Source organism: Condylura cristata, unplaced genomic scaffold, assembly GCF_000260355.1.
Source record: "Condylura cristata isolate star-nosed mole 26May11 unplaced genomic scaffold, ConCri1.0 scaffold00012, whole genome shotgun sequence".
NCBI lineage: Eukaryota > Metazoa > Chordata > Mammalia > Eulipotyphla > Talpidae > Condylura > Condylura cristata.
The window spans coordinates 22,126,267-22,151,346 of record NW_004567113.1 but is presented as its reverse complement, the minus strand read 5'-3'; the positions used below and the strand labels follow the sequence as shown (position 1 = coordinate 22,151,346).

Below are 25,080 nucleotides of genomic sequence, written 5' to 3'. Positions count from 1 at the left end.
TACTGAAGTACACTGCTGAGGGGAGCAGCTGGCCGGTCAGAAGAGGTCTGCCACCCCATGTGGATCAGCTCCCTGGCGGGAAATCAAACTTGTGCTGCAGTGGCATCTAGAGCTTCATAACGCGGTGCTTTAATCCCTTGCGCCACCAGGGAGAGCCCAAGTCTGACTTTTAAGATGAATTTAAAGGCACTATTCAGTGCCTTCCCACTTGGAGGTGGAAACAGTGTCCATCTTTAGAAAATCCTGGTACAAGTGTTCGGTGCATATGATTCTACACAGACTAGTTTCAGTTTAAAAGTTGCACAAAATTCCATTTGAGTTTACTTTCTCCCCTACAGTCTGAATTTTAGACTTTAGTAATATGGGTGGAATGTTTTTATTATCCTTCAAGCTTATCTATGAATATAAATAACTAAATCTGATATAACCTGGAAACAGTTTTAAATAAAAGGAAGCTATGAAAATTCAGGGTATATACTGAGGGGCAAGATGAAAATCATGCTTAACTATTTGGAATTGGTATTATTGAAATAAACATGAAAATAACAGAATTAGAATGGAATCAAGTATAATACATAATTTAAAAAGGAGGATATTTGAACTGTAATTGAAAAAGTAGAGGTTATGTATAAGAGATTAAAGATCCGGCTATAGAATAGGATAATAAAGGATATAAAATAAATTATGAAAAAACTAGCACTATAAAGAATTAATAAATTAATTACACATGTCCAGGAAATGTGGTAGACTGGCCCTCCCTGGTGGCACAGCAGGTTAAAGTGCAGCACTGAGAAGCTGGCTGCAGCCCTGCTTTGCTGTGAGTTCGATCCACACTGGGGAGGTGACCCATATGGTGCAGCAGACCTCTCCTGACCTGCCTGCTGCTCCCCTCACTTTGTCATTCTGCTCCCCACTCTGGCTATGGTGAATCCTCTCATTGCCCCTGCACCTCTGGCCTGTACCCCAATTCTGTATGCATAAATAAATAAACCTTTAAAAAAAAGGAAATGTGGTAGAGTAAGTTAGGAAAATATCTCTTTAAAGTGGCACCAGGAACCAGTTGTTCACATTTAAGGGAATTATTGCTGTATTGGGTTTCATCTACCTCTCCATCTGATGCTTTCTGGTTGTTTTAACTTTCAGTTGATTCTTTTTCCAAGTTCTTTTGCCTTTCATTTTGGATGGGTTTTCCCTGGTGTTTTCTCAGTTTCATCACTTCTTCTAAGTGTCTCTACTCCAAATTTTTGTTTTGTGATTACCAGGACAGTTGTATAAAACTTTTTGTATCTACAGTAGCCTCTTATGCTAGTGTTCTAGCATGATGGTAACATAATCAACGGTAAGCATTCAAAAGCAGCAGTACTTACGATGGTACATTGATGACGGTTCTCAAGGCATTGAGCAAATCTGCACTTGTCATTGTGTTTATGTTCACTTCCACCGCAGCTCCTTTGGCTTTCATATGAGCAATGTTATCGGGCTGATCAGCAAACATGGGAACTCCCACCATAGGAACTCCATGATAAATAGCTTCATAGATGCCATTAGTTCCCCCATGAGTGATAAAAGCTTTTGCTTTGGGATGACCTAGTTAGGGAAATGGGTGAGGATTTCATTATAATACATTGATAGAATTTCAGGAAAAAAGAGGTCAATTCAATGAAGAAGTTGGCATCTTTTACAAAAACTGAGCACATGGGGGTACAGCTATTTCAGAAAACTGTGATTGCAAGTAAAGGATTAAATAATTCCCTCTGTATTGTCTGGAAGACTCCAGTGAGGTGGTATCTGAACTGAGATAGAAACTTGAAGAGTAGCAAGGTATAAGCAGAAGTGCTCTCTTGTGAATACCAATTCATTAACTCTGATTTAAAACGTTAAAGCTGCAATTAAAAAGTGAAAATTTAAAATTATTACACAACTTCCAAATATTCTTGCTGTTAAACAGTTACTTAGCTTTTCCATCATCCAATTGCACAGCTTTTTTTTGCCCTGTCTTACCAAGAAGATCATTCTGGGGTATCCAATCATAGAGCCGGGTATTGGCTCCTAATGTAGCAGGTTTCTTTCCTTTGTATCGCCATAAAACCTGTGGAAGACAATGCTTTAATTTTGCAAGTAAAATACCCAATTAAGGTATGTTCAGACTAGAGTTACTTATGAATCATGTACCCCAACACTACTAGGTGTGATAGTTGAGAAAAATATTTGCAAACACTGAAAGCTATCGGAATATTCACATCTACATTTTTCTTTTATTGTTTAAAGATTTCTTTATGCATACAGAACTGGGGTTCAGGTGACCATGTCGGTCACCTTTTAGGCTGGGTATCAAACTTGCACTGTAGTGGCTGGGGCTAGCTTTGCAGTGCTGCACTTTAACTGACTGCAGTAGTAGGAAGGACCCACATCTACATTTTTCAAAAGGGCTTGTGCTAATAATCAATGAAAGAGTGTTATTTTGACACTTGTCACTTACGTGCTTTTGGGAGTTGATTGTAAGTAAGAAATGCGAAATAAAGTATTCATTTAGTCAATCAGTGTATGGGTGTATAAAAGCTTTAAAATAAACACAAATATTATTTAGATGTATTTATGTAAGTAAATGATTCTTTCACATTCTAAATGACATTTCTTTCAAAAATACAATGAACTTTGCTTTAAGGGAGGATGAGATAAGGAATGAGTTTGCTTATATCCCACTATTTTTTTTTTTAAAGATTTATTTATTTTTGCATACAGAACTGGGGTATAGGCCAGAGGCTCAAGGGCGGTGAGAGGATTCACCAGAGACAGAGTGGGGAGCAGAACAGGCAGACTGACGAAGTACACTGCTGAGGGGAGCAGTGGGCGGGTCAGGAAAGGACTGCCGCGCCATGTGGTCACCTCTGGGGCAGGCAGGAATTGAACTCATGCGGAAGTGGCTTTAGCTTCTCAGTGCTGTGCTTTAACCTGCTGGGCCACCAGGGAGGGCCATATCCCACTATTTAATGCCACACAATGTTAGGCTATTAACCTTATGTTTTATATATATATATATATATATAGTGCTGCACTTCTGCACTTTAACTGACTGACATATGTATGTATTTCTTTGGGGGAATGCTGTAAGACAACTTTCAGACTAAAAATTAGCAGGTTGTGAACTTTTTTAACAAGAAGTTTATAAAAGAAAATCCAAAGTTTTACCAGGTCTAATTAGTACACTTTATCTTTGTGGAATTGCATGTACCATAAGTAATACACAGATACAAAGAATCCTAAGCTATCTAATCAATAGAAGTATATAAAATATAGAAATCCTGAATTGTAAGGACAATAAAATCAAAGTTAATGACTACCATAAATTAGAAAACTCATAGTTTGGAAAGAAATAATAGGATTTTTACTTTTAAAAGTAGAAAAATGCACTTCAGAAAGATTTTGTGTCTACTTTTAAACCAGTTGCACTCTGATAGAGGCTTAATAAAAATAGAGACATAATGCATCTTCCTGAGCATGGTTCTTTTCTAATCTCTAATCTTTCTCTCCCTTTCTGGAGAACTTTTGGGAGTGAGTGTTCATTATGGGTCACAAGACAGCAAACAGTAAAATGTTATTAGGATCTTGATATTTTTATCTTTATTTCATTGAAAATAAATGATTTCATAATAAAATGAACTTCTATAGTAATACAAAGTTCCAGTAGGCTTACAGTCAAATGTACCCCAGTACATAACTTTAATGTTTTGAGAAACTTTTACTTAGAGGTGGTGTCCATTATGCTCAGTCTATAATGAATTTCAAGTTTGATATGGAAAGAGTACTATTGCCTACAGTTTAACTTACAAAGTTAGTTACTGACCTTCTGTGGAATCTGGGCAAGGGCTGAGGCTATAAGATTGGCTTTTTCTTCTGTGAGGTTTTTGACCATTGATCCTAGAGAAAACACCACAACACCATCTTCACCTGAACTTTGTACAAAGTCTTCCATTTCCTACAGAGATAAAATGTTTTATTATAAAAATGAAGGATCACAGAGGGGAAAAAATGTTCTTCAAGAGAAAGTGTCAGAAACATTGCTACACTGGTTCTGCCCTCTTCCACATAGAACAATCTGGTTTATATAGAGGAAATACATCTCTGAGAACTATAACTTAACTCTATAATGAGAGTGCAAATAGAGGCATAGAAACAAGTGATGAATAGAAAATAAAAGAAAGTTCTTATGATACATGGAGCTATTACTCTGAAGGTTTGATTTTATGACCCTACAAAGATGTTTGTAAAGTCATAAAAATACTCCTCTGAAGAAGTCCATAAAAAACCTTATACCAATAAATCATTAGCAAATTGAATCAACTTCCTATTAGGTAGTCAAGATATTCTCTCATGTTCAGTTTTTTCCTTGATTAGTAGGATTAAAAATGAATTTCTAGGAAAGGGATCTCCAGGAATATGTTTTAAAAAATGATAGCATATTTAAATTACTGCTAGAGTCATTCATAGTAACATTTATGAGAGAATTCTCTGTTTTGCTGCAAGAGTATGACACTAGGCGCATGCCCATAGCATGTAAAATAAATATTTCCCTGAAAATAAACTTTTCATTTCACTTGCCATTGTGAAAGTTGGGCACAGCAAAGTCTGGGATAAATAGCTTTTAAGTCATAATCTATGTGTCACCTTCTAGAAATGTGTCACACATTTATCATGCCACTTCACTCCATTCTGTATCTTGAATATCAAAGTAAGGGTCTAAAAAGAAGTGATCTAATTTGCCAGAGACCCTTATGTCTTGGAAAAGGAAACTGAAGATACTCAGAAGCATATCTCTGTAACTGAACCTGTACACTTGAAGGAAAATTAGAATTTTCTTTTAAGGTACATTACCTTAGGTAATGGTTTTGCAGGTTTACAATGCAATCCTCCTACAAACTCAAAATTAGGTAAATATGGACGAGGAAATTCAAAATCCCAGTATGTTCGCATTAGCCAAATTTCTGCTTTCCCCATTATCTCACATAATGTAGTAGGTCTTCCTGGAGAAAATGAAGAAAATATGGTGGAAGCTATTAACATATGTTTACTGAGGGGAAAAATTGTACAAGTAATTTTTTGATAAGATATTAAGGAAAAAAATAAATGTAGACACCATCGATTCCTTATCACATCTAGATGTTAAAAAGAAGGGGGAATTAGGATCCTCCCTGGTGGCGCAGCAGGTTAAAGCACAGCACTAAGAAGCTGAAGCCACTTCTGCATGAGTTCGATTCCCACCAGGAGGTGACCACATGGCGCGGCAGACCTCTCCTGACCCACCCGCGGCTCCCCTCAGCCCGTGTACTTCGTCGATCTGCCTGTTCTGTTCCCCACGCTGTCTCTGGTGAATCCTCTCACCGCCCCTATGCCTCTGGCCTGTACCCCAGTTCTGTATGCACAAATAATCTTTTTTTACAAAAAGGGGGGGGGGAATTAGAGAAGGAAGGAAGGAGAGATGGAATGAAGGAGAATGGGAGGGAAGATAAGAAGACAGGAAGATGGGCAGACAGTAGGAGAAAAAGGGGATGTTTGGGTAGTGAAAGAACAGTTATAGATAGTTGTACTTTCACAAAAGTAAAGTCAATAAAACAATTTATAATTCCCAAAAGTGATAAATGTGATATTGTTTTCAACAAAACGGCATATTAAAGATTAGTCCCATCGTATTGGCACAACATAATCTCTCACTGGTTTTCCGATTTCTAGTCTATTTCCCCGTTTTTAAATTATTTTTACTTCATTTATATTGTCTAAGAATGCCACCACTATCAGTTGTCCTATCTTCCTGAGTCAAATCCCATCACATCGTTTGAATTGCTATTATTTTATTAGCAGGAATTTACTGAGTAATTTAAGTATAATTTCCTTTAGAAGGTGACATATCACCAAAATCACACACATGTTTTAGTGCTCTTTTAATGATATTTTTGTAAGGGATGTATTGTAAGTATTGATTTTAGGAAATTTATGGAGAAGTATTTATAAATGATTAAGTTGACTTTTTCACACAGACAAAACATGTTTTAAATTTTAGGGAAAAAAAAAAAACCTGAACAATAATCCCCCTTTCACAAGAGTGTGGTGCATTTTTTGTTGTTGTTTTGTTTTGCAACTGATGAACCTAGACTGATACATCATAATCACCAAAGTTCAGTTTATTTTAGCACTAACTCCTGGTGTTGTAGATTTTAGAGATTTAAACAAAGGTAAATTGACATGTATTCATCAGGCATCATAACAATATTTTCACTGCACTGTGTGTCCTCTATGTTCTGCCAATTTATTCCTCACCTCAGCTCATGTTTTGACCACCACTGATTTTTTTGTTTTTTACATAATTGTTTTTCTTTATGCTATAACGAGCGTTCTTAAGTAACAAGGCACAAATTTAAAATTAAGACTCTGAGTCATAAAGACTATGAGTGTAGAAATGTAGTGTAGTTTTAAAAATGTAACAAAGATTAAGAGCCTGAAACAGAATTGATCTTTAGTTTTTTTTTATCTCAGTTTGGAATAACTTAAATAAGGGCTGTAAACTGCAGCCTGACATATTCACAGAGCTCCTATTTTTGGAAATAAAAAGTTCCACATCCAATTACTGACATAATGTTTCTGGCTCTTTAGCTACCACAGCAGAGTAGTGGCAGCAAAGAAAATGTGACCCAACAAACTTAAAACATTTTCTATCTGACCCTTTACAGAAAATATTTGTTGCCTTTTGGCTTATACTTAAAAAAATTTAACTTACAGAAAAGCATTAATACTACACTGACATAAAAAATAAAGTGGACATGGATGGAGCTGGAAAACATCATGCTTAGTGAAATAAGGCAGAAAGAAAAGGAAAAATAGTGGATGATTTCACTCATAGCAGGAGTATAAAGGACCAGGGGAGAAAATAATAATAATAATGAACAGCTATATACCAGAGACATTTTGTGGGGGTGGGGTGGGGAATGGGATCAAAAACGGGGGGGGAGGGAAATACGTTGGACTATGGTGATGGCACATGGGTGGCTTGGTGATGGGAAACCCAAGGGTATTGCAACTAAGATGGAAAAATGCACAAAAATATGTAAAAATAAACTAATATAATAGTTATTTCAAGTTAAAAATTAAACAAAACAAAGTGGGATATGTTACTTTACAATTATAATTTTCATATTATTAATAAATGACCTTTCTGATACATGTTACATATTAAGGTGATTTTGAGTCCTAATAAAAAGGATATTGAATCATCTAAGTTCAGATGCATATTGGGCTGCCCTTCTTATTTTTTTTTTAAGATTGAGTTATTTATGCATAGAGAACTGGGGTACAGACCAGAGGTGCAGGGGCAGGGAGAAGATTCACCAGAGACAGAGTGGACAGTAGAACAGGCCGACTGACGAAGTACACTGCTGAGAGGAGCAGCAGGCAGGTTAGGAGAGGTCTGCTGCACCTTGTGGGTCACCTCCAGGGCAGGTGGGGATCCAACTCATGCGGGGCTTTAGCTTCTTAGTACTGTGCTTTAACCTGCTGCGCCACCAGGGAGGGCCTCCTACATTCTTTTAAAAATCAATTTATTTAATTTATTGTTTTGATCTCTCACAGGCTGTTATTTCCTTTTTTTTTTCCTAATTCCATTTGTTAAAGCTTTCAATATGATATTAATCTGAAGTTTCATTAAAAACACATGAAAGGCCCTCCCTCGTGTGTGCTCCTTCTTAGCACAGCACTAAGAAGCTAAAGCCACTTCAGCATAAGTTTGATTCTGGCCTGTACCGGAGGTGACCACATGGCGCGGCAGACCTCTCCTGACCCGCCCGCTGCTCCCCTCAGCAGTTGTACTTCGTGGATCTGCCTGTTCTGCTCCCCATTTTGTCTTTGGTGAATCTTGTCACCACCTCCTGCACCTCTGGCCTGTACCACAGTTCTGTATGCACAAATAAATAAATCTTAAGAAAAAAAAAAAGAACCAAAAAAAAACATGAGAGGTAAGAATGGCAGGACTCAGGTCCCAAAGGAGAATGTGATGGATTTGTATATAAGAATCACGACTCTCAAAACTTATAGAGCAAAATCCAAATAAAGTATAATATATATTAAATTTAATCCCATTGTTAATATAGCTCAGATTTCAGTTTATTACTGAAGTCAGGGAAAGAGATTTATACTTTTACAAAAAACATACTTTTAAGTAATGAGAGGTGAAATCTCTACTGTGAAATTCCAGTGTTATTTGTCATATCTTACATCTGACCAAAAATACATCTTTCACTGAATTTACATTAGTGCACTTTATGTTTTGTTTTGTTTTATGATAATTCTACTATGTATTAAGGTATTTCTAAATGGTTGGACACTGTGAGGAAAGTGAAACCAAGGGTAGAAATATTTTACCTTATCTTTCCAATTAGTTATTGATTGCAGTACATTTTTATCTCTTGGACAATTTTACTTGGAAATCAAAAATTTTGTAAAATATTGTTCTTTCATTTTTCCAGACTTTTCTTAAATCTTTTAAATTTCTTTTAATCATTAGCTAAAAATGATAAACAAAGTCTCTTACCTAATACTTCACTGTAAAGCTGGTTCCAAAGTCGATTATTTTGGAGCATCAAAAAGTCAAACATAACTGAAAACATTATATTTTTTACCCTTTCGAGAAAGGTCATTCTGTCCATTAGTCCCCCTGCAGCAACAGGCACATAGGAAGGTGGAGCTGGAAGTTTTCCACAGTGTTTCTCCATAACGTCACCCATAGAAGATCTTAGTGTATACACAAAAGGGACAGCCAGCAACTCAGCTATCAGCTCTCCACAGGGGATCACAGGGTCTATAACCATCACATCATAATGGGTTTCCTGGAGTTTCCTCATCATTGTCTGGTTGTAGACTACATTCTCACACAAACGTTTAGTCTCTCTAGTTATTTTAAGGAGAAATTCATGCAGTTTTATTGCTGATTGCCAACGTGATAAGTTTGGCAAGACTTGAGTAGATAGCACCAAAAATTCTTCCATCACTTTTAGACTATGCTCTTTGTCAGACGAAGCATGGATTACCTGGAAGTTCAGTGTGGAAGGCTTGTTGTAGTCAATGATAAAAGAGTGCGAAGGAACCAGCACGGTTATTTCATGACCTCTCTCTGTGAGTTTCTCCAGGATAGTCTTTATATTGAGCCAGTGGCTCATGTCACAAGGCCACACAAGGACCTTTCCACAGAATCCATAGCCAGTGCAGCAACATTGCAGCAGCAGAATTGTCAAAATCCATTTTTCCTTCACCATGGCAGCAGCTTCCTTACACACTGCTGTTCAGAGGCTAATTTCCTGACAATGAAGTGAGTGGCAATCTAGGTGAAGTTAAAAATTAACTTCTAGAGCTATAAACTTACATTTGCGTTCAAGGAACTTCATCATTAGTGATGAGTGGGCACAGTACTATCTGACAGTTCTCTAGGCAGAGATTTTAAATATTTAAATAGTTTCAAGTAAATGGTTGCAACATTCTAAGAGTTTTGTATTAAATATGTTAAAATAGAGAAAAAGCACATATTCTAAATGACTTTACAAATAATGTGAGAGTTCTAATGAGATACTGATTAAACCCATGAGCACTTGCATCTCAGAGTTATAAATCACTGTCCTATCATCCATTTATATTTCAATACAATTCCAATGCCAGTTTCTCTCTAATAATTTCATACTTCATACAATCAACAAGCAATTTTTAGCACTTAATTATGCCAGTCTTATGTTATGCACAGGACATAATAACTCATCTAGAAACAAGATACAGTTCTAATTCAAAATGAGTTCACCAATTATTGGAGAAAATATGTCATTTAACTAATGTAAGCAATGTAAGGGAGATGGCTCTTCATTGGTAAGGATGAATTAAGGAGGGACAAATTCCATGAAGGAGGTTGTTTGGTGGAGAAAGAGAATAATAAAATAATGTTTTATCTATGTTCTTTTTTTTAATAATATAACAGTTTATTTTTACATCATTTTGTACGTTTTTTTGCTTTCATCTCAATTGTAATCCCCATGGGTTTCCCATCACCGAGTCACCCATGTGCCATCACCATAGTCCCGTGCACTTCCCTCCACCCCTTTTTGATCCCATTCCCCACTCAACCCCCACAAAATGTCTCTGGTATATGGCTGTTCATTATTCTTATTTTCTCGCCTGGTCCTTTATACACCTGCTATAATTATGTACGTTCTTAAGAGTGGCATTTAGCACTCTTAGGAACAGTATTTAAGTTACATAGAATATTATTGTACCTATATTTTAAAATGTATGACAGTTATATCAAGAGTCATATGTAGTTAAAAATTATATTCAGTTCATCCATTTTTTGTCTGTTTGGGGGCTAAAGTGATAAAATGCCATTTGTGGCAACATGGATGGAGCTGGAAAGAATCACGCTAAGTGAAACAAGTCAGAAAGCAAAAGATAAAAACTGAGTGGTTTCCACCTGTATGTGGAAGATAGAGAAACCGAACAAAAGGTCAGATCAAAAACAAAACTAGTAAGCTGACCATAGATATGAGGCGTACAGCAGGGAAGGGGAGGAGAGGGGTCACAACTGGAGAGGAAGGAACTATGGTGATGGGTCATAGGTGATGGTGGGACAACTATGGGGCCACTCTAGGGGATATCAAATATTGTATAAAAATGAACAATAATTAATATAATATAAATAAAAATAAATAAATAACTATATCCAATTCAATAATTTAAACAGATATTTTATTGAAAATTCAGATCACTTTTGCTGAAAAAAAAACCCAAACAGATATTTTTAGAAGATAGAAAGATAAATTTATGACAAAGTATTAGAGAGTTGCACTGTCTTAGGTAATTAAACATTAATTTCTGGTTGTGGTTTGTTTAAAGCTAAGGCCAAAAAGAGTCAGAAAAATAAGCCTAGGAATTGACCGTATTTCTACCCGAAAAAAACTGAGGTAACATTAAAATCTCAAAAATAACATTCTATAACAGGATAAATCATCCAGAAGTGATAAGAAAAAAGACATATTTATTGATTTACTCTGACAAGATTCATGATATGCTATTACCAGATTAAAACCAAGAGAGTGCAGTGGTATACAAATACAGCTCAGAAATTGACCTAAATATAGGTATCTTATTAGAGAAAAATGTATCTAAATTATTTTATTATATGAAAAAACAATGGAAAAGTTCGAGTATGTGTTGTTAATTTGCATCAATTATTAAGCATAGGTGTATTTTTATTTCTGTCAAATTGAAACATTTAAAATTCTGATTAAAATATAAAATTGTCCCTTTAAAATTCATTTTCGATTTGGTAAGAAAATAAAAAATGAGAAAATTCCTTAAACAAAGCAAAATCAGTTTTCTGAGACAAAAGCTTTTCCTAAAAGCTATCTTTTATTTGAAGGATACTCTTGTTCCAGGTGTAGGAAAGTTTGATGGTTTGCCCCAAGACCTATCCTCACCCCCATTTGAAATATGTATTTTTGTAGTGTTAGGTTCCCAAGATTGATGCTAGCTATTCTATATGAATTCCATTATATAAAATTTTACAACAAGGAAAATTGCCGATTTTGACTTGGCACTATGTTTGTGAAAATATCTAATCGTAGAGTTCTTAACTGTCAGTCTTCACATGGATTTCCAGTTCAAATTCAAAGTAGAAATGCTTCTTTGAAGAAACTTTGACCCTCACCTCAAAAACACCAATAGACAAAATATTAAGGTAAAAAATTAATAAGGTTTCATGATTAAAAACCAGCAAAGACAATATGTGAAAGAAATATTGATGCAATGATTTGAAATATAAGGATTATTTAAAATGAAATATAAAAGTATTTTAATGATGTGCTTAAATATATGAAAGTGAAACCTACAAAGTGAGTTAGAAAAAAGAGATTAAAAAGAATAATTGTGGAATTTTTTAAAGACCCAAAGAGAATTTCTTGAAATTAATAATTCAACAAATTAAATAAAAAACTCAGTAGATAGTTAATTAGATACAACGGTACAAATAACTAATGAACAGATTTGAATACAACTCTTGGAATAGGAAATATTATTGAATGATTAATAGAAACAGAGAATAGATTAAGTTGTCTTAATCTAGATGGTGATTTGCCAACTTGGTGCATCCTCTCTCCATTACTTTTTTAATCATTAAAAAAATAAAAAAGGCTGAAAAACTAAGTCTAATATTTGTGTTCTTTTACTCAAATCTTCCAATTACCTTTATTTATTTTTTAAATTTTTTAAAATATTTATTTATTTGCACATACAGAACTGGGGTACAGGCCAGAGCTCAGGGGCGGCGAGAGGCTTCACCAGAGACAGAGTGGGGAACAGAACAGGCAGATCAACGAAGTACACTACTGAGGGGAGCAGCGGGCGGGTCAGGAGAGGTCTGCCTCGCCATGTGGTCACCTCCGGGGCAGGCAGGGATCCGGGGCAGGCAGGGATCGTACTAATGTGGAAGTGGCTTAAGCTTCTTGGTGCTGTGCTTTAACCCGCTGCGCCACCAGGGAGGCCTACCTTTATTTTTTAATAATCATTTTATAGATTAAAAAGTTGCAAATGGTATTTCTTTGGTGGCTCAGGAGTTAAAGACAGCATTATCAAGCTATCGCCAGCCACTGAAGTGAGAGTTCAATCCAAGCCAGTCAGGGAGTTAACTTACATGGTGCAACAGACCTCACCCGTCAGGTGTCATTCAGGACATCTGCCTGTCCTGCTCCCAAATCTGTCTCTGGTGAATCCTCTCTCTACCTCCCAATCTCTGGTCAACGCCCCAGTTCTTGTATGCATAAATGGATAAATCTTTGATTTATTTTAGTTTTGCGTACAGAGCAGGGGTACAGGCCAGAGGCGCAGGGGCTATGAGAGGATTCACCAGAGACAGAGTGGGGAGCAGAACAGGCAGACCGACAAAGCACACTGCTGAGGGGAGCAGCGGGCTGGTAAGGAGAGGTCTGCTGCACCATGTGGATCACCTCCCGTGCTGGGAATTGAGCTCATGCTGATGTGGCTTTAGCTTCTTAGTGCTGTGCTTGAACCCACTGCACCACCAGGGAGGGCCAGCATATTTCAATTTTAACTGATGATAATTTTTATTGACTACATCCATAAGGTTTAGGATCTCCTCAATGATAGTTTTAAATGTGCTGGAATTTTTAAATATACTTTTAGGTATTTCATTATTACTTATTTCTGTCTCCTTTAATATAGACATGTGGGGTTTTTCTTTGTTGCATTTAAACATGTATATTTCTAGTCAACTTTTCCCACAGAACTAAAGAGCCATTGTAATGGAAACTACATAAAAATCTGATATGTGTTCAAAGATAATAACATGATGTATAAGGTACCTGCCCTAGGTATTAGTTTGCAGTTACCACTGTCACTAATACTTTTAGAATGTAATAGAAAACTAAAGACAAACTGGATTTAATTTGCTGCCAAAATATGCTTAGTAGCATGAAGAATAGAAAGGATTTAATTAAATAAGATTTAATTTCCAAAAATGTGGTAGTTCTGAAACTAGATTTTTATCCTGTGGAAATGAGAAGTCTGGAAAATTTGTTTTGCAAAGCCTTTTTTACACATTATATAATTTCAGATGGCTTCCTTTGCAAAGGATGGTTTAATACATTTCAGGGGTCATTTGTGATATTCATTAACTATGCTCTATAGGTATAGGCCCAACTGTAATAACTAGGCCCTCACCATTTCAGAGTTTATGTGCATTTTGTTGTAAATAATATCCAACGTGAATATATTTATAATTGGCAGAGCAAATTGACATGTGATATTATATGATCATTCTTTAAATAATACAGTGAAATAATTACCCCCCCCCTTTAAAAAGGAGGAAATACTGAGATCACAAGTTTGAAAGTAAAACTTGAACCCAAAACATGTGCTTTCCAAGACCCTTCACAATGGTATTTTTAATGATTCCCTACTTAATGTTACCTCATTTAATATCTATAGTACTCATTACTCATATGGTTTTCATTAGCCACCATTTTGCTACGACACATAATTGAGAACTTAAGAATTAACCATTTTTTTTGTTCTTGATGTGTGTTTTTTCTGGTCTGTTTGTCTTTCACAAATAAGACTATTTTTAGTCATAGGGGTTGTTACAGTTTGATTTAATCCCTAAACTACTCGGTAACAAGTATTATGTTCAGGTATTTATGTTTACTATTGTAAGTACTGAAAAAACTTAAGATAAAAATAGATTGTGGTGGGCATTGATATTATAGAAAACATTTCAAATGCATTGGGAAAATCATGTGAACAGCATCTAAAGTTAAAGAAAATTGTTTTCAAGGCAAATGAATACAAAGTACAGACAAAAAGAAAATGTGCTCAAGTTGCATTGTAAAGTATATCAAAACAGAATTTTACTTTCAAAATTCTAACTACTATCTCTTCAAAAGCACATCCAAATTTTAGTGATCTTTCATGTTTTTTTTTATTAATTTGTGTGATATGTTTGTTTAAAGCTTTAAGTGATGGGGGTGCCTGCCTGGTGACCTAGGTAGTAAGTCTTAGCACTGTCATCATTTCAGCCTGAGTTTGATCCCCAACCCGGGAACAGGCCCACATACTGCATAGCAGACCGCTCCTGTCTGGCCTAATGGTCCCCTCAGCAGTGTATTTCAGTAAAATCCACTGTTCTGCTCCCACTTTGCTTCTGGTGAATCCTCTCACACACCCTTCCCCCAAAATTCATACAGTAGAATTTTTAATCTATTTAACAAACAGGTGATAGAAACTGGATTTTGGGGGATACGTACAATTTTTAAAAAAGATTTATTTATTTATGCATACAGAACTGGGGTACAAACCAGAGGTGTAGAGGTGGTGGAGGATTCACCAGAGACAGAGCGGGGAGCAGAACAGGCAGATGGACAAAGTACACTGCTGAGGGGAGCAGCAGGCGGGTCAGGAGAGGTCTGTTGCGCCATGTGCATCAGCTCCCTGGAGGGGGATCGGAACTTGTGCCAAGTGGCTGCAACTAGGTTCCTAGTGCTGTACTTTAACCTGTTGCACCATCAGGGAGGGCCCAAATAATAAGTACAAATTTTACACACAAAAAAAGGAACTTACAAGAAAGGAAAAGAAAGAGGTAGGAAGACTAAAGATGTGTGAAAGGACAATATTTTTTCAAGTTGCCTTTGTAAGAAAATACCATTAGTCGTGTCATCTTTTAATTCCTAATAAGATAGAACTACTGATTGATTTAGACACAAAAACACTCAAGATAGAAAAAATTTTTTAAAAATTAATTAAGGAAAATCGTGAGAAAGAGAAGTACTATAAACAACCCATTAGCATTGATCTTAATGGTTCATGATGGAGGGAGGAGTGCATAGGAGGCTTCACAAGATTGAGTCGCACAAAGGGGACTGGAAGAAGGGGCTAGTGAAGTAACTGACACAGCCATAAAAGCAAGGTGCCAAAATCTGATGTCAGCATGTCTGCAGGAGGTCCCAGCAGAAATAGACTGTTGGGGGCTGTGTCTGAAGTTCAGACCTAAAAGGTAAAAGATAAGGACAGGGAGTGAAACTCATTAGGGAATCTCTGGTTCTCTCAGATTCTACTAAAGTCAGCAAACCTAGGCTCACAAGGAGTGAGCCCCTCCCAAAGAGAAGCTGTCTATATCAGGACAGTCTCTCCACCAGCACAGGGCAGCCACTCCTCTGCCCACCTGTGACTATGCAGTTGCTTCTTTCCACCCACGCTCAACCTCTGCAGGGCAGCAGCCTCTTGCCTGCCCATGACCTGTAACAGCCTGGATTTCTCTGCACTGACCTCCTTCAGTGGAGGCCGCTCTCCTAAGACCGTCTGCCTGCAACCACACAGGTCTCTCTCCCTGAAAACCTGTCATTTTCAGGGCAGCTCTTCCTGCCCTCTTGTGCCTATGAAAGTGCCTTTTCCTGCCCTGTCTATAATAAACTTACTCTTTAAATATAACTGAGTTTCTGTCGTGGAGAATTCGCTGTGTGCCTCTGAAAGGGAAGCTCTGGTGAAACCTTTCCCAGAGTGAACCAAAAGACCACGAACTCCAAAAGACGACATCAGTTTATATTGCCTTTTTCATCCTTATAAGGACACCGAAAGGAAACTTGAAGCTTACCAAAAAACAAACAAACAAACAAAAAAACCTGAGAAATTAAATTAGAAGCACCCAGGGGCTCCTGAGTGAAGAGATAATGAGATAAGAGGGAAAGGTATAAAGTCAGGTTTCCAAAGTCTAATCCTAGACTTTTAAAAATTTTCTACATACAAAGAATAAAAAAGAGAGACTATAAATCATGTTATCACTTTTTGATGTTTGCCAGGTTATTTTTTTGGCAGTTACAATTTATCCTTCTAAATGTACTTTAGTATACATATTTAAAGATCGATTTACATATTAAAAACTATTCCTAAATAGAACCAAGAGTATTTTCACTTAGGCAGTAAGATACATATTAATAGTGCCTCTCTGTGTTTTAGGAACTTATCCAAAGATAATGATCAAAGACTTGAAAGAAGATACAGTACATCTATTTACTTCTGCTTGGTCTATGCAGCGGGATGGAAGCCTTTTGTTGTATTAACAATAAAAATAGATAAGGTATTTGGAGTCATTAATAAGGAACTGTTTTAGAGACTTACCTATAACTTTGCTGTAGTATGAATTCCATTCTCCCCAGTAGGACTGAAATATATAGTCTTGCAGATGATAAGATAGTATGTTTTTAACCCTTTCACCAAAGGTCATCTGGTCAGTGAGTTCTGATAAGGCAGCAGGTACATAGGAGACAGGTGCTGGGATCTTCCCACAGTTTCTCTCCACTGTTGAGGCTGGAGAGAATCTCAATGTATATATAAATGGGATTCCTAACTTTAGAGCAACCAGGTCCCCACAGATTGTTACTGGGTCTGCTACCAACACATCAAAATCACCTCTCTGAAGTCTTGCCATTAACTTGGGGTTGCTTAATACTCCATCACATATTTGTATATTAATTTGGAAAAAAGTATCTAGGAGTTTTCCTAGCTCTTTGTAGAATGTCCAGAGTGTAAGAGGAGTTGGCCTATGGTTTATCCACAGGGCTATCATATGTTCAATCAAGTCATCTATATTGTTTTGATTGTAGGAAACGGGTATCACCTCAAAATTCACAGGAAAATCCAGATTGGATTTGATGAATAGTGTTGTTGATGAAGCCAGTACAGTCACGTTGTGATTTCTTTGAATTAACTCTTCCAGAATGATCTTAATATTTAACCAATGGCTACCATCTGTAGGCCAAATTAGCACATTCCCACTTAAAACAATTTCAGTCAGTGTCAAATAAAAAACCAGTTGCTGGACAAACTTCTTAGGCATGGTGGTATCTGTTATGAAAACCATCCTGTGGTAAATCTTTTAAGATAAAAAGAAACTTTCAAATTATTTTAGGTATTTTTTCCAAAGAAAATAATATTTAATGTGATAGCTACATTCCTTCATATGTCAATTGATCTATAAATTAAAGGAAAGTAATATAATTCAAATGATTATATGCATTAATATGATTATTCCAAAACAAATGAAATATGGTCCTATTTTAAAGAAAAAGCAACAGGAAGGCTAGAAGCCTAGTATCTGTGTAGTCTGTCATGGTAATGGTATGATTTAAAAAGTATAAATTCAACTTAATATATCATTCCCAAAACCAGGTGAAAAGAAAAATAACAGTTCTTTTACTAACTGCTAAAACAAAATTTTGAAAACTTATAATGGCTTTAGTTTCTGTGTCTTATTTTAAGGTATGTTTTACATACATTGTTTAGTTCATTCCTTTTCACAGTCTTGCATGGCAAAAGTTATTTTCTCCATTTCATGTAGTAATGAACTTAATTTTGAGCTGTATGCCCGAAACATGTAACAAAATAGTTTAACTGGGTCTATAAATATGACATAATTTTACTCATTGCTGGACTTCTATGGTATTATGTCTTATCTTTGCTTAAGGGGCTTTGGTGATGCCAAAAACCACCATCATTATCATATCCCCAAGTTTATATTTAGGAAAAAAAAGAAAAACAAACTTCACTTAAGGAGGATTTGCTCAAATATTTCAAGACAGGTTTATATTAATTGTGTTGTTTAGTATAGTGCTATGCATTTATAGAAAATAGTTTTCTTCTCTGATAAAGAAAACTGTCTTTTGGTTACAGGAAATTTTTCACTTTCTTCCCTCTGACATCTTCATATAGAAATCAAGTAGATAGAACCCAAGGAAACAGTTTATTTGTTTTGGTTTGGTTCCCCCTCCCCTTTTGGGAGATAATAGAACTTTAATATGGGCAAGCACCAGGTTTTAATAGCCTGAGATTCAAAAATTCCCTTTTACAAGTTTTCTGACCCTAAGGGAACTAGAACATGCTTTAGACTTGTGGAGGGCTTTCAGGCTTTGGGCCAACCCCTTTTGGGTGGGCTTTTACCCACGAGGGAATGGGTAACTTTGGGTGTTTGATTTAGAAACTACATTCTTTGTCTTTCTGTATTGCACACTAATTGTATTAAATTTCCTTTCAATTAAAGCTTTTATGTCTTGTCTTGATGTAGCAGAACAGAACCTATTTAGAGCAGGCCGCTTGGGGGTTCAGTGGTGCCTCTCTCCATGCACTGTAACAGATTTGGTACCAAATGTGGGGCAGAGAATCTGGAATCTCCCCTTTTCCTGGGTCCACCCTGTTACAGTTTCTCTTGTGCAAAGGAGAGGTGATGATGCCAACATGTTTAATACTGTATAGATTAACAAAGACATCTGCAAAACTGCTTTGCAAACGGCTTGCTTCAGAACAAGAATCTAGTAATGTTATCACTTTCTTACATTTGCCTAAATATTGCTCATATATCTGTGTGCTTGCTACAGAATGACTAGTTAACATTGACTCATAAGGCAAGCAGATGTCTTCTAGAGTCAGAACAGAATAAGAAAAGCCTGGGAGGAATAAGAAGCCTCCAGAGATGAGGGTACCCAATGACAAGAGGGGGGCAATCAAACACCCCCAGGAAGGTTCAACAGAACCTTCCAGAACTATAAATAAATAAAGACAATAAAGAAAAAGGATTCTAAGGTATGGACTGGGACACAAGACTTAATTCTGGGCACAGAGACTTTAAGGTAGAGCGAGTGAGACCACCGAACTAACCAATCACAAACTGACAGGTCTTCAGAATAATTAGAGAAAGAAGATGTATGTTCCCTGAGGCACCACTCCACTGAGGCTTCCTTGCCTCTCCCTGGCCTCTTTCTCCTTATTTTCTTATACCTGTTTCTAAACAAATTTGCCTCTTTTTGCTTGTTTGCCCATCAGTGACATTCCTGCTGCAGCTTCATAAGATAGCAACCCATGGTGGTCCAATGGCTGGGACTCAGCTCTGCCTTGCAGCCTCGGATCCATTTCTGGCTAGGAGACTAGACTTGAAAACCTGAAATTATGGCAGAGGAGGAAAGAACAGAAGGGAGGCATCACAAGATTGACGCACACAGGGGGCTGGGCAGAAGGGATGAGTGCAGCCATTGACACAGCTGTAGAAATCAAGATCCTCAGACACCAAAGCCTGGATTCCAGAGGGAAGATCCAAGCAGGTAGTAGACTGCTGTACACTGTGTCTATCACAGACCCAAAATATGAAAGATAAAGATACAGAGATGGAGCCTATTGTGGGATCTCCTGTCCCTTTCAGATTTTATTCAAAGCCAACAAACCTAGACTCCCAAGGAGTGAGCCTGTCCAAAGTCTCTGCACTGGCCTGGGGCAGCAGTTTTCTGCCCACCTGTGCCTATGCAGACGCTCCTTCCCACTCACTCTCTCCCTCCACAGGGCAGCAGCCCCCTGCCTGCCCGGGACCTGTGCCATGAAGGGACTTCTCTGCACTGATCTCCCTCAGCAGAGGCTGTTCTCCTAAGGCTGCATGCAGGCCTCTCTCTCAGCAAACCTGTCCCTTTCAGGGCAACATTTCCTGCTCACTTGCGCCTATGCAAGTATCTTGTTTGCTTTATGAGTTCACCTTATTCTGACAAGGTTTAAACCATGGCATAGTGGGATTCATTCTGTAGAGAGCACACCCAGCTTGTTCAACTTCATCATCTTATATATAAGAAATAGATACAGAGGTTAAAATAGTCTTGAAGTTGCAATGCTCATGAGTCCAGATTTGTTGGATATTTAAGTGTTCTGATTCCTAGTTCAATCTCCTTTCTTCTATATTCCACTATTTAAGTCCAATATTTGAGATACATTTCATAGCAGTAAAATTTACAAAACCATTGCATTTCCCAGTTGTGGAAGTTTGATAAAATATCATAAACTAAAGATCCTAGAAAATAACGACATGACTGAAACATCAGTACATAAATATCATGAGTGAAAACTACCAGTCTTTGAAAATTTTTTTCTGATTTGAACACTGAGTTCTCACTTTTCTTCCAATCTGTTTACTTTGAAAGGGAGGATACTAAATAGTAACAAAATGGTTTTCAAATGAATATTTAACAAGATTTTATATATAATATTTGCTGGAGATGTGTAGATGATCTGTAATAAATGAATGTTAAAATTTCTGAAAATATCCACAATACTCTCAGTTTGAATTGAGAATCTGTATAAAAACATATTTGTATGGAAATTCTTCCTTACAATTTCCTCCCAAAACTCACCCTCACTTGAACGTCCTGTTAGCTCCCTTGTCATTGCCCTGAGGGCTAGGATTTAATTGGGACTGTTTTCAGTTTTCACTTAAATTTGGAGGTGGTCTTGAGACAACAAAAGCCTGGAAATGACTTTTTCAGGAATTGATTTCCTCATAGTCATGAATTTTTATTCACATCAGTGCTTCCATTTTATTTGAATTCTTTACCTGGTATTTTGTTTGCTCTTCTGGAAGCTCAAATGTATATGTTCTGATGGAGGGAGGATTGCAGGGGAGGCATCATAAGACTGAGTCACACGAAAGGGACAGGTGGAAAGGGCTAGTGCAGCAACTGACACAGCCATAAAACCAAGGTCTTTAGGCGCCAGAGTCTGGATGCCTGGTGCCCAGGTGCTGGGATATCAGGATATCTGCAGGGAGTCCCAGCAGGTAACAGACTTTTGGGGGCTGTGCATGAAGCTCAGACCCAAAGGTGGAATATAAGGACAGAGAGATGAAGCTCACCAGGAATCTCCAGTCCTCTGGTTCCACATAGATATTCAACATAGATATTCAACAACTAACAACAAGCAAGGATGGACCCCTTCCTACCTGAAGAAGAGGATAAAACCAGTTGCTACCCCCAAATGAGGGGCAGCTCTTTCTGCCAGCTTGTGCCTATTCAAGAGTCTTTTCCTCTTCTGTCTCTTTCTAATAAACTTTCTCTTTAAATAAAACTGAGTCTCTCTCTTGTGGAGAATCTTACTGTGTGCCTCTGAAAGGGAACCTTTCCCAGAGTGAACCCAAGGACCCCGAACTCCACAAGAGGGCTTTATGTACTTTCTTTTTATTCCTTTGTTTTGCAAAATATGAAGTGAATATTTTCCTAAAGTTTTGTGATATCAACTGTTTCATCACTTCCTTCATTGTAATGCCTCACAAGTTACTAAGCCTCTTCTATGTAAGAGACAGAAAATGATGTCCTCCTATAGTTGTGAGGACTGAATAAAACAATGCATGTAAATTATTTAGACCAGTACCTGTGCTCAATAAATGTTAGCTATTAAGGGTATTTCAGAGAATCTTATTTTTAAAATGATTCATTTAACAACTAAATCTGCTTCACTTATAGCACTTATCTTACTTTAATTGTCTGTGTTCAATAATATCTAGCACATGCAAAGATCTGAATATTATGGCCATAATTTTCTTGAAGATCTACTTTTTCTATTTAGTTGAATATATTTGCAAAATATGCAATTATTAACATACACAGCATTAGTTATTAGAGATTCTTCGCTGAGTTATTTACATATAATGCATTATATACAAAAATCTAATATAAAATATTCATAAAACATCTTATTTGGTTTTATGGTACCAAATTATTCATAACACTAGGCAATATTTGTGAATTATAAATATTTTAATGGCATTAAAATGTTACACTATTCTTTCTCAAAATATTTCCCCAGTATTTTATGCTATTTGTTGTTAATGAACATATGAACATAACAATGAAATTTACCTGCTTCAAATTTTAGTAAATGAATTTGATACCTGCAGAAAATGTTTACTTTCAGTTAAAGATTGTTTAGCTATTCTAGGCAACCCAGCCTAGCAACAAAGGTACATGGAGACCTATGCCTAAAGGAATAATAGCAAGTTACCTAGTGATAACATGGCCCAATTAAACGACATTCAGAAGTTTGAAATAGGTGAAAAATAGAATATTACATGTCAAAAGCTAAATCCATTGAATGAAGAGGAAAAGTATCTAAGAGAGTTTAAATCTAAAATATCTTGAACAACTGATGGATGTGCACTTGGAATATTAAAAGGAGAGAATTTTTTTCTAGAAGCTTTGATGTTTAAAAGACTTGTTTAGAAACCATTTCTCAAACTTGTAGCTACATAATTTTATTTTAACATGCTTCATATTTCTAATTCTTGATATGCTCACATAATAGTAGTGCTTTTCTTATAAATTCTTTGCAAAAATTCAGAGATATAATACATGGAAAGTATTTATCACAGTCGAGAGGATAGGGAGCTATCAAAAAATGTTACCTGCTATTACTAAATGATGTGTGAACTAAAAAAAAACCTATGACCTGAAATAAAAGTAGTAATTTTGACATTATAATATCCAATTCCTAGCAATTAGCAGAGATTAAAGCCTCACTCAGCCTCTTTTGCATTCCACTGCCAAAAAGTAATCTTACAGAAAGGTGTCCTACTTATTCACTCAGGTGTGACAATTCGAGGCATGAGAATATGAATTTATTTCAAGCCAAAGTAAAAAATAAATTCAAATTATAAATAAGTCGCTTTTACAATCTAGTTCCAGTTATCATTCTCACTTATGATCCCCCATGTACAAAGTATAGCATAAAAAAAAAATTCTCTGTCACATCAATACTTTTACTGCTTACCTTCCCTTTTGAATATGAGCGCTCATGTCCCTCAGCATCAATAAGTATATTATGTTTTAGTAAAACAAACTTAAATAGTCATTCTCAGTGGGAGAGTGTAATTTGATTAGAAACTTGATACAGTCAAAATTAGAGGGTAAGAACATTTTTAGAAATTCCCATTATATTCCCACAAACAACCTTAAGAAAGATTAGTCTCATGTCTTAAAACTAGTATAATAGTGTAGTTTTATTACCAGCATTAGCTTACAAGCAAAAAATAATGTAATGATATTCTGGGACTGAGAGCATGAGGTTTAGCCAAATATGACCTTATCAACACGTATAAGGAACACTGCAACCATGACTATTATTATTCTGAAGTAGAGAAAAAAAATTGATAAAGGCATCGTGATGAAATAAAAAATGTAAGTGTATATTGTGATTGAGGAACTTTCCATCTATATTCCTTTATCTTATTAAGTGAAATATCACAGATATTCATAAGGCATTGTTAGTGTACTATATACATATAAAGAACATGAAGAGTTTTTTTCAGAATATGACAATTTTACGTGACAATTTTATTATCCCATAAAATTGCTATTTCTTCATCTTCATTCTTTTTTAAGATCCTGTTTTAGCTCTATGATGTTGACAATTCACTTCTATAGTCATGGGATAACTAAAACTAAAGGTTTGCCTATAATTACTATTGCTACACTTATTTTCTCTGAATGACAAAATAACTACTAGCTCTTTACTTATATCCCAGAAATAAACATATATTTTTAAGTTTTGGATCAACTACTCATTGAAGATACCCAGGGGCAATGATGAGTTCTGTGGTTATCAGTTTTAGTAACAATTGATTTATCATTCTTTGATTTTACATTCTCACATTTGGTAATTCATACTCTTTCTACACTAACCTATGCATAACTATTTTCATTGATAGAGATCCATTATCTAACCATTTTAGAGCAGAAATTTAGAAAAGAAGCCGGTTTGTCAATAGCTATCGTTACAGAGGAACTTCAGATATTCTCTTTTCAACATTTATATAATATACTGTTTTGTACATTGTACATTTACTTTTTCATTTTAATTTTTAATGCCTTTTGGGATTTTCATTCATCAGCTGATAAACATCTCAAGGCCTCACAATTTCCTAGCAGACAACATTGCAAGCTTTGCAGTCTACATAGAATATATTTTAATTCCTTGAATCCTGTTAATCATGTGTTAAAAATGAGAAAAAAATGCAAAAATTACTTTGTTGATATTAATGATAAGGAGTTAAATCCCTAAATCTTTTAAAAACTTATTTTATATACAGTTTACATCATTCTCCTTTTGTACAATGCCTGCTTTCTCCTCTCAGGTGTAGTCCCTGTAGAATTCCCAGCACCAATTCACCGCGCACTATCACCATAGTGCCTTGTGCGCTTCCCTCCCCTGTTTTGATTCCTCTCTTCTGCTCCTCTGCAGAATGTCTGGTTTATAGTTGCCTGTTAATTTGGTTTTTATTTATTATAATTATTTTTTTTCCTGATCCCTTATTTGTTTCCCCTACATTCCTACTATAAGTGAAATCATGTGATGTTTTTCTTTCTGACTCATTTCACTGAAATAACCCTTTCTCGCTGATTTTTGTTTGACTTTATCTTTTTTGATTTAAAGCCTCGAATCTTAATAACATAGAAACACAATTTGACAAAAATGGTAAAGATTCTGTTTCTATCTGAATATCGTTGGCTTTAAGTGTATGCTTATTAGGTTTACCATGAAAGCATGTTAAAATACTGGATATTCAGTATCTAAAACTAGATGCAAAGTATGAATGTAATATGCACTGTGAAATGACTTTAGCTTCCTGGGAATATAAATAATATATAAGGTCACTGCTTTAAGTCATTGATTTTTTGCAGTTTCAGAAATATGCTA

At 36.1% G+C, this 25,080-nt stretch overlaps 1 protein-coding gene across 4 annotated transcripts in view; it reads right to left on the bottom strand.

Moving 5' to 3' along the window:
- LOC101619287 (UDP-glucuronosyltransferase 2A1) overlaps positions 1-25,080 on the bottom strand; it is a 37,196-nt gene that overhangs the window by 2,768 nt on the left and 9,348 nt on the right. The window contains exons 1-5 of one of the 4 annotated variants that reach the window (XM_004681243.2): positions 16,705-17,448; positions 4,873-5,021; positions 3,845-3,976; positions 2,002-2,089; positions 1,368-1,587 (exon numbers count right to left, since the gene is read on the bottom strand). In XM_004681243.2, the coding sequence (XP_004681300.1) occupies positions 1,368-1,587; positions 2,002-2,089; positions 3,845-3,976; positions 4,873-5,021; positions 16,705-17,446 (1,331 nt within the window). In that variant the 5' untranslated portion in view covers positions 17,447-17,448. Of the gene's footprint in view, positions 1-1,367; positions 1,588-2,001; positions 2,090-3,844; positions 3,977-4,872; positions 5,022-8,575; positions 9,297-16,704; positions 17,449-25,080 lie in introns of those variants that run through there. The other 3 variants (XM_012724068.1, XM_004681242.2, XM_004681245.2) reach the window with 3 other exon arrangements.